The sequence below is a fragment of the Heterocephalus glaber genome, unplaced genomic scaffold (genome assembly GCF_053883595.1).
Source record: "Heterocephalus glaber isolate CG9 unplaced genomic scaffold, H.glaber_assembly_v1.0 deba00001532, whole genome shotgun sequence".
Taxonomy (NCBI): Eukaryota; Metazoa; Chordata; class Mammalia; order Rodentia; family Bathyergidae; genus Heterocephalus; species Heterocephalus glaber.
Window position 1 is genome coordinate 13,849,113 of NW_028258330.1, and position 18,568 is coordinate 13,867,680.

An 18,568-nucleotide genomic window follows, 5' to 3' on the forward strand; every position below is an offset into this window, starting at 1 on the left:
GCTTTCCAGTTCATATACTGTTAGGAAGACATGTGTTTTCTGTATAAAGTTAAAACTTTTTTTGCTTTAAATCTTAGTGCAATACTAGCATCCCAGAAAGCTAAAAGTTGTATTTAGCTAAGCTGTATTTATTATTTGTCAAGTTTCTTTTCCTTCTGGCTTTACCTTTTTTTCAGAGGAACTTGAAAGAATAAAAACTTTTAGAAGCACGAGTGACTAGTAAGTTCTAAGTGTGAGCTTAGATTCTCTAAGAGAATCATTGTTATGGTTTGGATTTCAATGTCTACAAAGCCCCAAATACTAAGGATTTGGTCACCAATCTATTGGTCACCTATTGGAAGGTGGTGGAATCTTTAGCCGGTGGAGACTAGTGGAAGGAAGTGAGGTCGCTGGGGGCCTGTCCTTGAGGGGACCTTGGGACCTCCAGCCCCTTGTCTGTTTGCTTGCTAGTTGCCCTGAGATGAGATTCTGCTGCCATGCACTCCCTGCCATGATGTTAGCCTGATTACAGCTCCAAAGACAATAATCCCAAGTAACGAAACATCTGAAACTGAACCAAAATAAACCTTCCCTCCTTTTAAGTAAACAATGCTGGTATTTCATCAGAGCAATACAAAACCGACCAAAACACTATCATCACAAGAAATAAAATGGATTTAAATGGAGGAAACTCCAATTCATTAAATTATGTTTGCTTTCTTTACCAAGAAAAGTTATTTCCTCTAATGCATTTTTTTTCTTTTGTTTTTTTTTTTGCATTTTTTTTTTCTTACAGGACAGTAGGAAAGACATTCAGCCAGTGAGTACATTTAATTTGTTTCAAGTGACCTTCTCTGAATTATGTAGTACAAATTAACTATTCTAAGGTAATGTGAAATAGGAAGAAAAGGGGCAAAGGGAAAGGAAGTGGGAGGGCTAGGGGAAAGGATAGAAGGGAATGGGATTAATATGAGAAAATGGAAAAATAGGAACAAAATCTTTGTAAATAGGGAGGACTGGAGGGGTTGAAGGGAGGGCTGGGCAAGGGTGAAAAATAAGAACCAAGAGAGACTATGTAAAGGTGCAAATTTCCAATGATGAATGTCATTATATTGTATACCTAAAATGTACCAATGATTAGAATGAATAATCGATAATGTAAAATAGGAAGAAAAGGTCCAAAGGGGTAGGGGTAGTGGGAGGGGCAGGGAAAAGGAAAGAAGGGAAAGGAAAAATGATAAGAAATGGAAAAAATGGAAATAAAGTCTTTGTGAATAGGGAAGTGTGAAGGAGGTGAAGGGAGGGCTAGGAATGGGGAAAAAATAAGAACCAAGATGCATTATGTAAAGGTACAATTCCCAGTGATGAATGTAATTGTGTTGTATACCTAAAATGTACCAATAAAAGAATTTAACAACAAAAAAAATTAACTATTCTGTAGCTCTCCAGATCCTAGATAGCTGCAAATATTTTAGGTCACTATAGAAGATTCAGGGAGAGATGTCTCACAACAGTTCATACTAAAGCACAATGGACGTTGATGGTGTTCAGGGCACATCACCCCAAATATGACACTCTGGCCTTTGAGACAATAGCAGAAGCAGGAAGGTCTCACTCACCTTCCCCTCACCCCCTCTCTCCAGAAACAGGCCCTACCACCTGGATAACTTCCATCACAAGACCCTTTGTGTTTGTCAGTTTTCTATTGCTATGAAAAAATAGCCAAGACAGTCAGTTGAAAGGAGAAAAGATTTATTTTGGCCACAGGCACATATGTTGCTCCACTGTTCCTGGGCCTGTGGTGAGGCAGAGCAGCATGCAGGGAGTGTATGGTGGAGCAAACGTGCTCAGTTCACAGTGGCTGGGAGGCAGAGAGGGAGGGAAGGGTGGGTGAGGGCCCGGACATACTCCTCAAAAGCACGTCCTCAATGACTCACTTCCTCCAGACAGGCCCCACTTTCTAACGGTTCCTCCACCTCTCCCCATTTACCATCAACTGGCCAAAACCACATGGCCTTTGAGGAAGGGAGCATTTCATAACGAAATATAACACTCTCATTCCAGAGGGATTCTCCCCATATTCAGAAGAAAACAATATCCTTATTTCTGAAGACAGAAGAGCACAAAGAAAAATCTGAACAAATAGCCTCACTTGCTAAGTTTCCCCCAGTTTATCACAGTTCAACCACACCCTCTTTGTCCATTCACACTTCTGCATGGCTGTCCAATCTCCATCAACCCTGAGCTTAAGAATGCACAGGTTTCACAGGGAGGTAGACTTTGTGGAGATGGGAAGGGGATCAAGGGATGGGGAGTGATGGGAGGGAGGAAAGGGGAAAGGAAAGAAAAGGGATTAAGATGCAATATGTATGTGTATCAATAGCCCATGGTGCATGTATTTATTGTGTATTCCAAAAATGTACTAATAAAAAAGAATACCCAGGTTTCCCTGCTTCTTTGAGTCTTCATTTCTGAAGGCTTCCATGTTAGGTAAAACATACTAAATAAAAGCTCTATGCTTTTTTTCTTAGTAACCTTTTTGTTAAGTGGTTTCAGCTATTGCTTAGCAATAGGTGAGAAATGATAATACTTTTTCTCTCCTACACCATCAAACTTGACCCAGTGCAGCTGAGAGAAATATTTGACTATGCTTCCATGTAAGTCCTTGACCTTCTTTGTCAAGCTGTGTAAAGTGAATATAGATAGCCAGCTGCAATAACTTACTTTGTATTCAGTTTGAACTCTACAAAATGGATGATAGTGATAATTTATTTAAAAGATAAATTTTTTCAAATGGTTTACCTAGTGTTTGAATTTGTTGAAACTCAGACCTTTACATGTGTCTCAAGGACTATCAAGTTCTCTTACAAACAGCTGGGGGTCTAGCTCAATGGCAGTGTGTGTGCAGAGAATGCACAGGGCCCTGGCTTCAAGACCCAGTGTAAAAGGGAGGGAGGGATGGAAGAAGGGAAGGAAGGAGGGAGGGAAGGTAGAAGAAAGGAAGGAAGGAAATCAAATTATAACAAAACCAGACTGAGAAGGAATCAATTGTATGCAAAATCTTTTTAATGCTAGACATGCATAGTGTTTGGAAGTTACAGGCATTCAGCTAGTTTCTGACCAAAAGAGACAAGTAAAATGCATTCCTTGACTTCAAGAAATGAAGAGAAGAATAGCAGAGACAGATACATGAAATCAATGTAAAGGCAGTGTAACATGTGCAAGGGTAGGTTAGCGGTGGCGCAAAGGCGTCATTCCTTAGTGCATGGGTGGTCCAAGGCATGACAGAAGTAAAGATTTCTCATCTGGGTTCTAAAGAACAAATAGGAGTTCACAGTCAAATATGCAGAAACATCAAATATGTAGAAAGAAGTGCATCTCAGAAAAAGAGGGTAGCATACTCAAAGCATCAAATTGAGTAGTTTGGGGGAAACTAGAAGTGTTTGCCATGGCTAATGGGGAGGATATGTGTAGGAAACTGGAGGTAAACGAGTTTGTAGTAATTAGGAAGGAGCCAAATTAGGAAAAACCTTTTATTTTATTCTGAGGATTTCTCTCTCTCCTACAGTGAGGAGTCACAGAAGCATGTTAAGCAGAGGAAGAACAACATGCCTCTAGGTGGCATAATATTATTTTGTTTATTCTTATAGCAAAATGCAGTTGACTGCTATTTCTTGGTAGGGATAATATTTCAGACAGATGAACACCTGTCACTTAGATATGTCAATGAGACAGGAACAGTGACCACATTTTAGTCCATCCTTTGCCTTTTCAATTCTGTTTAAAAAGTGACTATCATACACTAAAAAATTATTTAGTCAATAATTAAGTCAAGTCCACCCACAAAAGCCCCTGTAGTTTCTGCATCTGAGAACCTCAGAGCCAACTTTCCAATCAACCCCAAACACTTTTCACTGACTTTGAAAGGAACCAACTCCAGGACTCTAAATGCAATTTTAATGAGTTTTACCTTTTACTCTGTCTTAGAGCCCATACCAATACCAATTTTGTCACACACTCTCCCCAAGTCATCTCACAAGACAATCTAAGAAAAATTTTACTATGCAAATGAGACCTCAAGTCACCCACTGGGTATTCCCGGACAGGTGACCCAAAAGCCTTGCTCTATAAAAAGTCCTGAGCATCCCACCATGCAAGGGCACCACACAGAAATGACAGCAGCAGAGGTATGCAAAGCTGTGGTCAGTTGAAGAGCAATGGCAAAGGACTAGCCCCAAAGTCAATCCACTATGTCATTTATAACAAATGGGAAGGTTTATATGAAAAGGTTGCCAAGTGCAATTCATTAACCAAAAACTGTTACTACGTGAAACCTAATTGTAAAACCAGAATAACAATAGTGACAATCTTACAAGATTATAGTGAGAAATTAAACAAATAGTACAACAAAGTGCTCAGAATGTATCTTGGCATATGGTGCCCTCTCTATAAATTATAGTAGCATTGCTATTATATCTGACAAATGGCGAGCACTCAATAAATTATACTATCATTATTTTTATATCTCATAACTAACCTCTTTTCAACTACTCCAAATTATAAACCTCAAACATATTCTCACTGTGTCAAAGAATATTTACACAATAATGCAATGAAAATTAAATAATTCTTAGACTATTTTGAGAGAAAAGATTTACAATGTTTCTTTACCTCTTCGTATCTGTCAAAAACTGCTCCTTCTTGCAGAAAGGAAGGAACTTCCTTCTGCCAGTTAAATTCATAAGGTTTGGCCATGATGATATTCGAGACCTGAAACTGAAAAAGAAGTCATATTACTGTATGAAATTAAAAACAAGTGGGCTGGGGATTTAGCTCAGTGGTTTCACCGCTTGCTGCGAAAGTGCAAGGACCCGAGTTCGATCCCCTGTACCAAAAAAACAAAACAAAACAAAAACCAAAGCAAGTGGCCAAGGTTACTGGGTCCGAGGTTAGCTGCTTTATGTTCATGTGTTTGCAAAACTATTCCCTTTATATATGAAATGAATCTTTTCTTCTTCCCTTCATCTGGCCCAACTTTCCTTCTCCCTGTCTCTAAACCTGGAAACACATCATCATTCACTCCTTCTACACTGTAAAACAGGTCTGCAGAGAAGAACAGACCTGAAGACCCCTCAGTAACCAACTACAGTGTTAGTACGATTAAAAAACAATATGCTGAAGATTGGAGGTGCAGCTTATTGGTTGAGCACAGGTGTAGAGGTCCTGGATTCAATCCCCAGCACCCCAATTGAAAACAATGCGGTGGCCTCCATGATTTGCCGGACTGCAGAGAAAGACAGCAAAACATCTGTCTTCAGTGGATCTTTACATGTTCTCTGATCTTCTCACTCTTGCTAACCATCCCTTTCATGTTTTTCTTTCTTTCATTTAAAAAAAATAGCAACACAAAGCATCTGGTTTTAAAAGTTCATATCAAAGATGAAAAGAGAGCCTTTGATCTATTTGTATCATATTCTTCCACTGGCTTAACTTTGGCTCTCCAGGACTAATATTAGTACACAGTACGTATATGATGCTTCTCTGACCTCATGACTATCCAATTACTAAAATATTCACCTCCCCCTTCGGCACTAATTTGATCAAATGCTTCCGAGTTTGGGGAGGATAATGGGAGGATATGGGATTTGGAGGATGATGGATATTGACTGTAATCACTAATGCAGACCTGCAGTGGAGGTGGGAACCACTTTGTTGCTTGAGGTTCAGAACAAAAAAAACAGGCACTTGGGAAAATGATGCTGAATTATTCCAAATTTTCCTAATTTTATATTCAGAGGAATGGAGCGCCGGTTTTTGTGCTGTCTCTGGAATACTTCCCAGGGCGTGCCTTAGAGACAAGTGGCTGGCTTATTTTACAAGGGTGGTAGAACTGTGACCTACAGATTAGAAAATATTGACCCAGTTAACACTGTATTTAACACAAGTTTGACCCAGGTAATTGATTTTAAAATGGGAAAAAAAGAAGGCTTATTTTCCTATCCAAGTGACTACAGACAAAGTTAACAAAACAAATGGTCACTTCTTTTTAAGGGCATGGAGGGCGGAACCAGCCACTACACCCTCTTTGCAATCATATCAAATGCCTATCCTTAGCTAACTGCCTACAAAATGCTTTCACTGTGCCAGGCCCAAGGTCTGTCTTCTCGAGTGTTCCAGCTTACCCTGTGGTGAGGTCTCACTTAGAAGACAGGAGAGATTTCACTGCCTCTTCCCTCCTAGAAGGCACCACCTCACCACACGGAACCTGCAGGAAAGGAGCTCTTGCTCCCTGAGGAGGAGATGGTGAGGAGAAGGGAATTTACACAGCCAAAGAACTGACAGATAGCCCAGCACCTTCTCCAGTGTAAACACCTTGGGCAGCCCCTGGATGGAGGCCAGCAGGCCCTTAAACAGTCTCATTGTTTCTAGATTCTTGTGAAATGCTCTTGGCTCCACAAGAAAAACACCCTGGATTACAGAGAGTTTTAAAGGAAGGGGAAGAGAGAGGAAGGGAGTCCTAGGTGGCTTTTCACCCATGATATGGGACATAAAGCTCCTTCTAAAGATGATGATGAGACATTGGGAGAATTAGTAGGGGGAATACAGGAAGCCAGCTGGGCTGTTCAGGGTCTTGTATCACCCACAAAGAGGGCTTCCCATCAAAATGTTGGCAAACAACACTTTTGTTGTTATTTCTGGACACATGCCTCCTTTTCTAGTACAGAGTGAACAGAGAGGAGTATGCAAAATCAGGCATTTCTGAGGTACTTAGGTATGGTACCTTGAATATGGTCCCCCAAAATACATCCTGACTGCTGTGAATGTTGCCACTACCTTACAGGGAAAAGAAGTACTTTGCAGCTGTGATTAAGTTACACATCTTGAGAAGGGGAGATGATCTTGAATCATCTAAACGGACCCTAAATAAATCACAAATGTCCTTATAAAAAGGGAGCAGAAGGAGATTGGATAGGGACAGAAGAAGAAGAGGCAGAGAACCACAGCGGGGAAAAACTGGAGTAGTAAAAACAGGTCCCTTGTGTTGGCTGTCACCAGAATGTGGACAAGGCCAGAAACGGATTCTTTCCTAGAGCTTGGAGAGAACACGGTCATGAAGGCACCTTGATTTCCAATTCCTGGCCCCTAAAACTGTGAAAGAACAAATCTCTGTTGCTGTGAGCTTGTAGTTTATGACGATATTTTCAGTAGCTCTAGGAAGCATATGAACTGGGCTCACTGAAGCTGGACATCTTTCCTAAAGTACCTAGAAAGTTGCCACATCTATTTGGTCTGCAGTTAAGACTGCTCTAACTTGAAGGGAACAGTCATTTAACATACATCAGTGCTCACTAGAATAAAAAAGAAGGAAATAAAAGTGCAAGATAAAGTGGAATCTAGAAATGAATTCAGATAACCCCATCCTTCTATTCCAAAGTCCCATGGAACAGTTAAGATTACTTTGAGAGACCCTATCTCAAAATAAAAAATAAAAAGGCTCTGGGGATGTAGCTTAGTGAGAAGGCTTTGGGTTTAATCCTCAGTACTGAAAAAAGAAAAAGATTCATTTGCAGTATATCCTTTGCTGGGTTCCCAATGTCTTTTAACTGAAGGACCCTTGTTAGCAAGACAGGCTCCATATTGCTGCTTGACCCACCTGCCTGCCCTTTAGATGAACTCAGAAGGAGGAAGCTTAGAAACCTCCTCCCCTTAGAGAGTCTCTTAGAAACAACAATTAATCTACTATTGTTTTACAAGTGTTCTAAAAGCAGGACATTCCGCTTCTGTACCTTTTGCTTGCTTTACTAGTTCTATCCCATAGCGGGGGCTAGAAACTGTTGGCCTCAAAGGTGTCCAGTGCTCGGTAATAAACTCCAGCCGGTAATAAACTCCTGTGTGGATTTAATATCGGTCTCTGGTTGGTTCTCTCTCGCTAGGTGTAACATTAACAACTTTAGATCTCATCAATAAATACAAAATTTACATAAACTGTAACTTTTGCCAAGCCATCTAAGACATTCTCACTTTTTTATTTCTATTTGTGAACAAATTAATTTATTTGAAAAAGCATTTGCTTCTACTTGCTAATATCTAGCTTTTAAGTGAATAAAAATGTACCCTGTCACTGGAATTTTATTAAGTGTAACTTTTATTGTTTACCTTCAACTTTTTGACAAAGTTCCATAACAAATTAATGCTTTCCCCATCCACCATACAAATCCCATCAAACTAAATAAGCCATGACTTTAAGTGACCCCACAATAAGGGCAACCAAAATAGTTTTTTAAAGCAGACAGAATTGGAATAAAATTTCCACTGACTAAAAAAGTAAATTAGTTGAATCCATCAAATATTGCAGTGTCTTGCCCTTCAATCTTTAAATTCAGTATCTTATATTACTAAAAACAGATCAACAGCCTATCATCAGATCATATGGTGCCTTTAAATAAATGGCTTTACTTCAAGTAAGAATCTAATTTGACACTGATATATTGCATCATTAATCATAATTTTCCCCACTTTCTAAAAATAGCTCCATTTTCATCAAGCCATTAAATGACCTTTTCAAAAAGTACATAATGAGTATAGGACTAAGAAAATGATCATCAAGGGCCAGGGGTAAGGATGTTTTTAGACTTCAGTGAGAATTTTGCAGTACATTTCTATAGCCTTGAAAGGCCCAGATTCTGACTTAGTAATTGTACCAGTAGGATTTATCCAAAGTAAGTGGATGCAAAGTCAGTGTACAAAGATACTGTTGTGCTACTTATGATAGAAAAATGAGGGCTTCATAGAAACATAACTAAGCAATTGGTTAAGTACAGTCTACTATTTAAGTTCTCTGTACTCTGGGCTCATTAGAAGCAATGCTATAAAGGAATAGTTATTAGCTTAACAATAGCAAATTTAGAAGAGTTACTAAACATTCACAGCTTTTGTCAAGCAAATACAAATATTCTCAACATGTTGCTAAGCAAACAAAAAAAACAATTATGATTCAATTGTTTTGTGTTATACAGATACAGATATTGAGTATACACACAGGCATATTCCTACTTTTTTTTACAGGGGAAAAAGACTAGTAAGACATCAAAAGACAGTAATTTGGTAATGAGAGTTTAGGTGATTTTTATTTTGTTTAATACATTTCCATAGTTTAAAATACAGAAAATTACAATGACCATAATTTTTATATTCAGGAAAAATGCCCTCTAAAGTATTAGGAAGATGAAATTAAAAACATTTCTATTTATAAAAATCAGTTTTTAAATTATGTCTATGTTTTCCACTAGAATTCCTGGCAAGAACAAATACCAGGAAGAGGCTAATAAAGCTGTAAAATGTTATCTTTCCCCTTCCTGAATTTAAAACCTCGACTTCATGTTGGGAGTCTTCACATGTACCACATATGACTGATTCTTATTCACTACTTGATGAGGAGCTCCTTAGTAATACTGATTAAAACTTGCATGCTAACTCCAAAGCTTCTGCTGTTCTTATATTTGGAAATAATACTGCTTACATGAATTTATCTTCTGTGAATTTTGGACTACAAGCAACCTACGGAAGCACCACCTGATTCAAAATAATTTCTCAGAGTTTATTAAAATATACAAAGCGCACAGCCATAGCTGAGAATAGAAAGCAGACATCCACTATGTGTCTCTATCTCGCTCGCCCACCTCAGTATTCATTGCAATTAAGAGGAAATTGAACCTTTCTTTAAATCTAGTAATTTTTTAAAATAGATGGATAAAAATATTTAAAAGAATTGCTTTTATGAATTAATGAGGTGATATTTATGATCATATCATAGGCTTCATTTCATAAAGATTTTATAAAACATGTCTAAAACATACTTAGTTATTGGTTATTTGGGGAATCAGCTTCATCTGAACGTAATGCATAACTGAATACAGTGTAGGGATGAAAAATGTGTTAATGTTCCTCATTGATCATAAAGTTTGTGGCTGACATCCCTATAACTGAAGACAGATTGTATTTAAAGCATAACAAGGTACTTAATCAATTTTAGGTGACATGGGAGCCTGCAGAAATGAAGTCCAAAGAAATGGGAGACACGAGCATTTGTACACTTAGCCTTGAAGTAGGAGAAGAAACAGTTTGGTAAAAGCTAGACTGGACAACAGGGGTGTGATCTCATAGTAATGTGCTTGGCAAAGCCTGTTTGTTCCTTTGGAACCAGGGACAGACACCTGTCACAGGAGTCTCTCAGGGAAGAGGGAACAGAAAGAGGGCACCCTTCCAGCTTCAGCAATTTTTCTCTTTCCTTTAGCTTAAAATACTCACTACACCAACATGCCACATTTTGGGACACCGTGTTTGACCCTGAATAATATAATTCAGTCTGCATGACAACTTTGCAAAGAAATTAGAATACAATGAGGTACAATTACTTCCCAAGAGAAGAACTGATTTGTTTCCAAAGGTTGTTTGGGTGCTGTTTAGTTGCCTATAGCAATTCCCTTAGAAATGACATTTGAGTTCAAAATCCAGTCCTGTGATGTTTGCTAAACATATGATCCATAAACATTTAAAATATACAGTCATGTACTGCATAATGATATTTTGGTCAAAGATGGACCACATATATGGCAGTGGTCCCCTAAGATTATAATGATACTGTGTAATGACATCATAGCCATACTAACAGGGCACAAGACATCACTCACATGTTTGTGATGCTGGGGGAAACCTACTGCAAGGGCAGTAGGATAATGTAATACATAAAACTATGTATAGTACATACTTGGTAATGATAGTAAGCTACATGTTGTTGGTTTATGTTTTTACTGTACTTTTAAATTGTTGTTTTAGATTGTTTGCCTGCTACTTACTGAAAAAACAAAACTGGAAAGAAATGGTTATTGTAAAGGAGTGTGTCCTGCTTTGTTGGCAGCCTCATAGATCTCATGTTTACTGACTCTCTCTATTGCAGCAAGAGGCAATGTAGAGTGACCGACCCACACCACCTCGGTTCGTGTAAGCACACTCCCGAGTTTGCACAGCGACATCGCCTGAAGATATATTCTTGGGATGCAGTGTGTGTGTGTGTGTGTGTGTGTGTGTGTGTGTGTGTGTAGAGGGAGAAAGAATGAGTGTGTGGTAGGAGGACAAGGAAAGGAGTATATAATTTAACTGGGTTTTTCTCTGATTTCATGAATAACAAATTTGTTATAGTACGATTTTTTATGTAATATAAATGTTTTGCAGAGTAAAAACAACTGGCTCAGATGGCAATTTTTTCACCTTCCTTCAATAGTAGAACATGTCACCATCCTCAAGGACAAAGGGAATACATGGTGGATGTCTACAGTTCATCATGGACTAAATGACTTCTTGCTGGTGGCAGGTGGTAGCCACACACATCATGCAGGAATTCTGATAGGGTCTGGGAAATAAAATGGTCACATGCACAGATTAACTGTGGTCTTGGGAAGAGGATATAAACAGAACACATAGGAGTCCCTTGGGGATTTCTGTTTCAAGGCGTTCTTAACCCAGGGCCTCCTAACTACAAAAGAGCCTTCATCCTTGGAAAGCCCAGGGACACCAGGCTGGGGACCATGAGAATGGGAGCTGGGGTTAACCTCTCCTCAGCTTCAGTTTCCTCTTTAATAGAATGCTCTTTGAGTTATTGGTAGAAGGTTCTGGATAGTCAAGGTGGGGATTCAAGCCAGGGAGCTAGGGGAAAGACCAGAGAAGGTTTAGGTAGCATGGACTTGCCTTAAGCTGATGGTTCTCAAAGTGTGGTACTCAGGCAGCAAACATCACCTGGGTACTTCTTATAGATGTAAAATCTCAGGCTTCACAGATACACCTTCTAAATCAGAAAATCTGATAAAATCTGAAAATCTAAAAGTGGGGCCCAGGAATCTGTGGTATATATAGGCAGTCAGGTGATTCTGATATAAGCTAAAACATGAGGACAATACCTTAGAGTCTTTAGTGAAAAGGAAAAGAGGGAGATCTGGGTGTGTTGGCACATGCCTGTAATCCCAGCAATCCGGGAGGCTGAGGCAGGAGGATGCCAAGTATGAGCCTACCCTGAGCAACTTAGTGAGCTATAAAGACCTTGTCTCAGAAAAATAAAATTAATAAAAACAGCAGGGAATAAAGGCTTTGGATTCAATACACAGTGCCAGAAAAAGCAAAGCAAAGCTAAAGAGAAGAGAGAAGAGAAGAGAAGAAAAAAGAAGGGTGGTATCTTTTAGTCTTCATCTGTGGCCCAGGCCTGTTTGTCAGGGAAAGAAACCTGCTAGACATTTGGGACTAAAGCTCAGGTAAGTAATAAAGATGGTCCACAAACCTAAAATGCACATTTCTTTCAGCTTGGAAAACTGAACATACAGAGACCCTGGGTGCTGGTACTTGCTCTCCCATCAATACCAAGAATCATTATTGAGGCCCTGAAGTAAATGGGTAACTTCCCCAACCATTTCTTTCAAGATTCATGCTTAAGGGTTAAGTGTGAAGAAACCAGTTATATGTGACAGGGGATGTGAGCAGAGCAAATAAGGGAAGACAGAGCGCAGCCAGTACAATCTCTACTTAATCTTCAAGGTAGACACTGCAGTCACTTAACAAGTAACTTCAAACAGTCCCTCCTTTTGACTTAGATCTTTCTGGATCCTGTTCGGTTATGAATGCGAATATTTCTCTTAAGAACTCAGGAAGAAAATATTGGGTCAATCAAGATTCAACCAGCAAACTGCCTTAAGTTTCAGGGGCCGCAATTGACAAATGAGCTGAAAAGAAAGAGTACAAAACAGGAGAATTCTGGAAGAATCATGCCCACAGATGCACGAGAAAATAGCATCAATGCTCAATATTTTCCCTTTCTCTTCCCCCCCTCCACTTTTCTGACTTGATTTTTTGTGCTTCCCTCTCACTAGAACTCAACACTATGTGTTGTGAGCAGCTATTTGCTTATCTGTGTCTTTTCTGTACAACGAACAACTCTGTAAAGTGCTGGACCGCAGTTACTATTACCGTGTCCATAGAGCAGGGACCTAGTATACATTGAATGAAGGAAGGATGAATGAATAAAAGCACACTGTGTGGAGGAGCTCCCAACCAATCCTATAAACAGACCAGAGGACAATAAATGCTTCTGCTTTCTGCCAGGGCACATTTCAGCACCATGTTGTGGTGTATGTGCATACTGCTCTTCTTTCCAGAATCTCAAAATGCAATTCCCATTGTTTTGTTCCCAAAAGAACAAACCTGCTGCAGCCTGGACCCAGCCTATAGAAAATTTTCCATTCCTTACATGTCCTGCAGCCTGACTGGGACCCAGGTGGGGCTGTGTACTGCTCTCGTCCTCATGGGACGTGTCATTTTCTTGTCCTTTTTAGAGGTGACCTCTTAGGCTGTTCCTAAGATCCTCCACTCTCTTACACCACCCAGCCCTCATAACTTTGCCCTTTATTTGCCTTTGGACTGGCTCAGGTACAACTGTTAAGCAAAACATCACCAACAAGAATCATGCTTGTCTAGAGAAAAAGCTCTCTTTAAAGGCTCGATTTGATTTTTTGCCTTAATTATTTCACTATTTCAAAAGAAAGATTTTCACTTTATCTTCTCATGAATAATTTTTGTGAAGTTTGCCTCAGGCATAAGGAGGTTGTAAGTCCAAGGACTGCAAGGTAGGACTTCACAAAATCAGGGAACCTGCTTTGGAGGGAGCAAGTGCAAACTCAATGACTCAAAGGATCCTTTATGCTAAAAGCTCTTTTCTTATTAAAATAAACACACACACGTGCATGCACACATACACACACACAAAATGGGCTATTAAATTTAGTCAAGATTCTCTGTAAACATTCCCCAAGCTATTTTATAAATGTTATTGTTATTATTATACAGGAGTCTGAAGACGAGGATACAGTGTAAGACTATGGATATTAAAACTGAGTCCAAACCATTTAAGGGGAAAATAAAAATATTTTTCTCTAGATTTTTGAGCTAAAAGGCATCTGAAATTAATAGTTTTCATGGAGCTGGGGATTTAGCTCAGTGGTTCCAGCATGTTCCTTGAAAGCACAAGGTCCCAAGTTTGATGCCCAGTTCAAAAAAAAAAAAAAAATGGGGTGGGGATTTAGATTAGCGGTTCCGCTGCCTGCCCCACAAAGGCAAGGACCCGAGTTCAATACCCAGTACCAGAAAAAAAAAAATCCATACTAGGGCACAGCTCCCAGTGCAGAGGAGGCTTCCAGGTCAACATGTTACAGCTCCCAGTGGAGAGTAGGAGGGTTCCAGGCCAACCTGCCACAGCTCCCAGTGCAGAGGAAGCTTCCAGGTCAATGTGCCAGAGCTCCCAGTGCAGAGTAGGAGGCTTCCAGGCCAACTTACCACCTCTTTCAGCTCAGAGGAGGTGAGCTGCACAGGTGTCAACAGGACCACTACCCCAAACCTGTCGAAATGAGAAGGCATATAAACAAGCATCAAAACCAGACTTCCAGATCACCTACAGCAATCCCAAAGGGCAATGAGATGGAACACGCTGATACTCAAACCCCTGGACTCTCTGAACTAGCAATGAAAGAGGATCTGGAAAAAATGAAATCAGAAATAATTTCTCATATAACAGCAGAGATTGTGCCCATAGTGAAAGACATGATTAATAAATCTAGGGAGGACACAGTTAAAAAAAAATAGAGAGTAGCTGAGGAACATGATGGAATCAAAACATAGGAAACAAACGGAATCCATAAAACAGATGCAAACAGATTTCCAGGAGATTAAAAACTCCATTGAAAGTCTATTCAGCAGAATGAGCCAAAGTGAGGACAGAATTTCAGATATAGAAGATAAGATTGTAATTAGTGACCAGAAAAAGAAAAATTGCTTCAAAATTGTAAGGGACCACGAGAAATCAATCCAGCAGCTGCTAGATGATGCAAAGAAGAATAACATAAGACTGATTGAAGTCAATGAAGAAAGAGGAGAGAGTGCAGATGAGATAAAAAAAAAAACTGTTCACAGAAGTGATAGCAGAAAACTTCCCAAGGAGAGGAAAAGAACTTGACATACAGATAAGTGAGGCATATAGGACTCCAGCTAGCCTTGATCAAAACAAAAAATCTACGCGTAGGAATATAATTGTTAAGATTCCAGAAACTCAACAGAAGAACAAAGTTCTACAAGCAGTTGGAGAAAAGAAACTAATCACATACAAAGGAAAGCCCATCAGAATCACAGCAGACTTCTCAATGCAAACCCTCAAGGCAAGAGGAGGTTGGAATGATGTATTTCAAGCCCTAAAGGAAAACGGCCTCCAACCCAGATTGATGTACCCTGCAAAATTATCTTTCAAAATTCGTGTTGAAATAAAATACTTTCATGACAAAGAGCACTTTAGGAACTTCATGAATACCAAACCAGCACTCCAAAAAATTTTAAACAATGTCCTAGGAAAAGACAATGAGGATCACAACCCCAGGAAACCCAGAAGAATGAATCCACCAGGCATGACAAGAAATTAAAAGCTAAGGGGGAGAATCCAACAGAAAGAAAAAGTCATGACAATGATAACTCAATACATATCAGTTATAACCATCAATGTTAATGGTCTCAATTCACCAATCAAAAGAAACACACTGGCAAAATGGGTCAAGAAGCAAGATCCAACAATATTCTGCATACAGGAAACACACTCAATTCAAAAAGAAACTCAGAGACTGAAAGTTAAAGGGTGGAAAACAATACTTCATGGGACAGGAACCTGAAAAAAAGCAGGAGTACCTATCCTCTTTGCAGATCAAGTGGATTTCAAACCCATACTGATTAAGAGAGAAAAAGAAGGACACTACATCCTTGTAAAGAGAACAATCCAAGAGGAAGAGATGACAATCATAAATATCTATGAACCAAACACTGGTGCACCCAAATATATAAAACAAATACTAATGGACATGAAAAATCATATAAGCACTAATACAATAGTAGTGGGGGACCTCAATACCCCATTGTCACAAATAGACAGATAAACTAGAAAAAAACAAGCAATGAAAACTCAGTCCAACTCTTGAACAAATGAACATAACAGGTGTTTACAGAGTGTTCCACTCCACAAAATCAGAATACACATTCTTTTCAGCTGCACATGGGTCATTCTCCAAAATAGACCACATACTCGCTCATAGAATATATTTAGGTAAGTGCAAAGCAATTGAAGTTATCCCCTGTATATTATCAGATCATAGTGTGATGAAATTGGAGATCCACAGCAAAAGAAACTGCAAAAACTTCATAAACACATGGAAAATGAAGAACACACTTCTGAATAACCAATGGGTCACAGAGGAAATTAAAGAAGAAATCAGAGAGTTACTTCAATTAAATGACAATGACAATACAACATATCAGAATCTATGGGACACAATGAAAACTGAAATTCATACCAGTGAATACTCACATGAGGAAAAAAGAGCAAGCCTAATTAAACAACCCGATGCTGAACCTCAAGCTTCTAGAAAAAGAAGAGCAGGACAATCCCAAAGCTCATACAAGGGAGGAAATTGTAAAGATCAGAGGAGAAATCAATGCAATGGACACTAAGAGAACAATACAAAAATCAATGAAGCCAAGAGGTGGTTCTTGGAAAGAATAAATAAAACGGACAAACCCTTAGCGAACCTTATCCAAAAAGGGAAAGGAAAGGCCCAAATCCATGCATTTAGGAATGAAAAGGATGAAATTACAATGGACCCAGCAGAAATTCAGAGGATCATTGATACCTACTTCGAGAACGTATACGCAAATAAGATGGAAAACACAGAAGAAATGGAGAAATTCCTAGATATGTATGAATTACCAAAGTTGAATAAAGAAGACCTAAAAATTCTAAACAACCAAATATCAATCAATGAAATTGAAAACATAATTAAAAACTTACCAACTAAGAAAAGCCCAGGTCCTGATGGCTTCACCTCTGAATTCTACAAGACATTTAGAGAGGAACTACTGCCACTACTGTTTAAACTCTTCAGTGAAATTGAAAGGGAAGCAATACTCCCAAATTCATTTCTGGAAGCAAGAATAACCTTGATCATCAAAGCAGAGAAAGACCCAACCGAAAAAGAGAACTATAGGCCTATCATACTAGTGAACATAGATGCAAAAATCCTTAATAAGATACTGGCAAAGAGAATGCAGAAGATCATCAAGAAGATCATATACCCTGACCAAGCGGGATTCATTCCAGGGGTTCAGGGATGGATCAACATATGCAGATTAATAAATGTAATAAATATATCAATAGAGCCAAGGACAAAAGCCATATGATCATCTCAGTAGATGCAGAAAAAGCATTTCACAAAATCCAACACACATTTATGATAAAAACCCTACAAAAAATTGGAATAGGCTATCTCTACCTCAATCTGATGAAAGCCATCTATGAAAAACCAACAGCCAATATCATAATAAATGATCAAAAACTGAACTCCTTCACACTAAAATCAGGAACAAGACAAGGATGTCCACTATCACCACTCCTGGTCAATATAGTTTTGGAAACAATAGCCATGGCAATTAGACAAGAGAAAGAAATAAAAGGAATAAAGATAGGAAATGAAGAAGTCAAATTGTCATTATTTGCAGATGACATGATACTCTATATAGAAGACCCCAAGACCTCCACCAAACGTCTTCTAGACTTAACCAAATTCAGTAAAGTATCTAGATACAAGGTCAACACACAAAAATCAATAGCTTTCCTCTACATGAATGACAGACTCACTGAGAGAGAATAGGGCAAAGAATTCCTTTCACAATAGCATCCAAAAAACTGAAATACCTAGGAATCAACCTAACAAAAGGAATCAAAGACCTCTTCTCTGAAAACTATAACACTTTGAAAAGAGAGATTGAAGACAATATCAGAAATGGAAGGACATCCCTTGCTCATGTGTAGGAAGGATCAACATAGTGAAAATGGCCATACTTCCAAAACTACTATATAGATTCAATGCAATCTCAATTGAAATCCCAGCCACATACTTCATGGATCTTGAGAAAACAATCCAAAAATTCATTTGGAATAAGAAGAAACCCAGAATAGCAAAAGCAATTCTAGGTAACAGAGACATGGCAGGAGGTATTATAACTGCCAACTTGAAACTATACTACAAAGCTACTGTAATAAAAACAGCATGGTACTGGCAAAGAAACAGACCTGAGGACCAATGGAACAGATTAGAAGATGAACAAACAACTCCAGACATACTCAGCCACCTCATCTTTTACAAAGGAACCAAATACCCTCACTGGAGGAAAGATAGCCTCTTTAATAAATGGTGCTGGAAAAATTGGGTTTCAACTTACCAAAGATTAAAACTAGACCTATATATCTCACCATGCACTAAACTAAAATCAAAATGGATTAAAGATCTAAATATTAAAACAGAAATGCTGAACTGGCTGGAACAGATGTTAGGCAGAACTCTTGAAGACATTGGTGTAGGAAAAGAGTTTATGAACAAAACCTCAGTTGCCTGTGAACTAGCACAAACAATCAACAAGTGGGATCTCTTCTTATTAAAAAGCTTCAGCACAGCAAGAGGAA

At 38.8% G+C, this 18,568-nt stretch overlaps 1 protein-coding gene across 30 annotated transcripts in view; it reads right to left on the reverse strand.

Annotated features, from left to right (window-relative positions):
• The window catches only part of Plcb4 (phospholipase C beta 4), a 384,134-nt gene that overhangs the window by 149,295 nt on the left and 216,271 nt on the right, over positions 1 to 18,568 (reverse strand). For 29 of the 30 annotated variants that reach the window (XM_087188652.1, XM_087188653.1, XM_087188650.1 and 26 more), the window contains one exon: positions 4,651 to 4,755. In XM_087188652.1, coding sequence (XP_087044778.1) covers positions 4,651 to 4,755 — 105 coding nt within the window. Of the gene's footprint in view, positions 1 to 4,650; positions 4,756 to 6,161; positions 6,185 to 18,568 lie in introns of those variants that run through there. The other variant, XM_087188660.1, reaches the window with a different exon arrangement.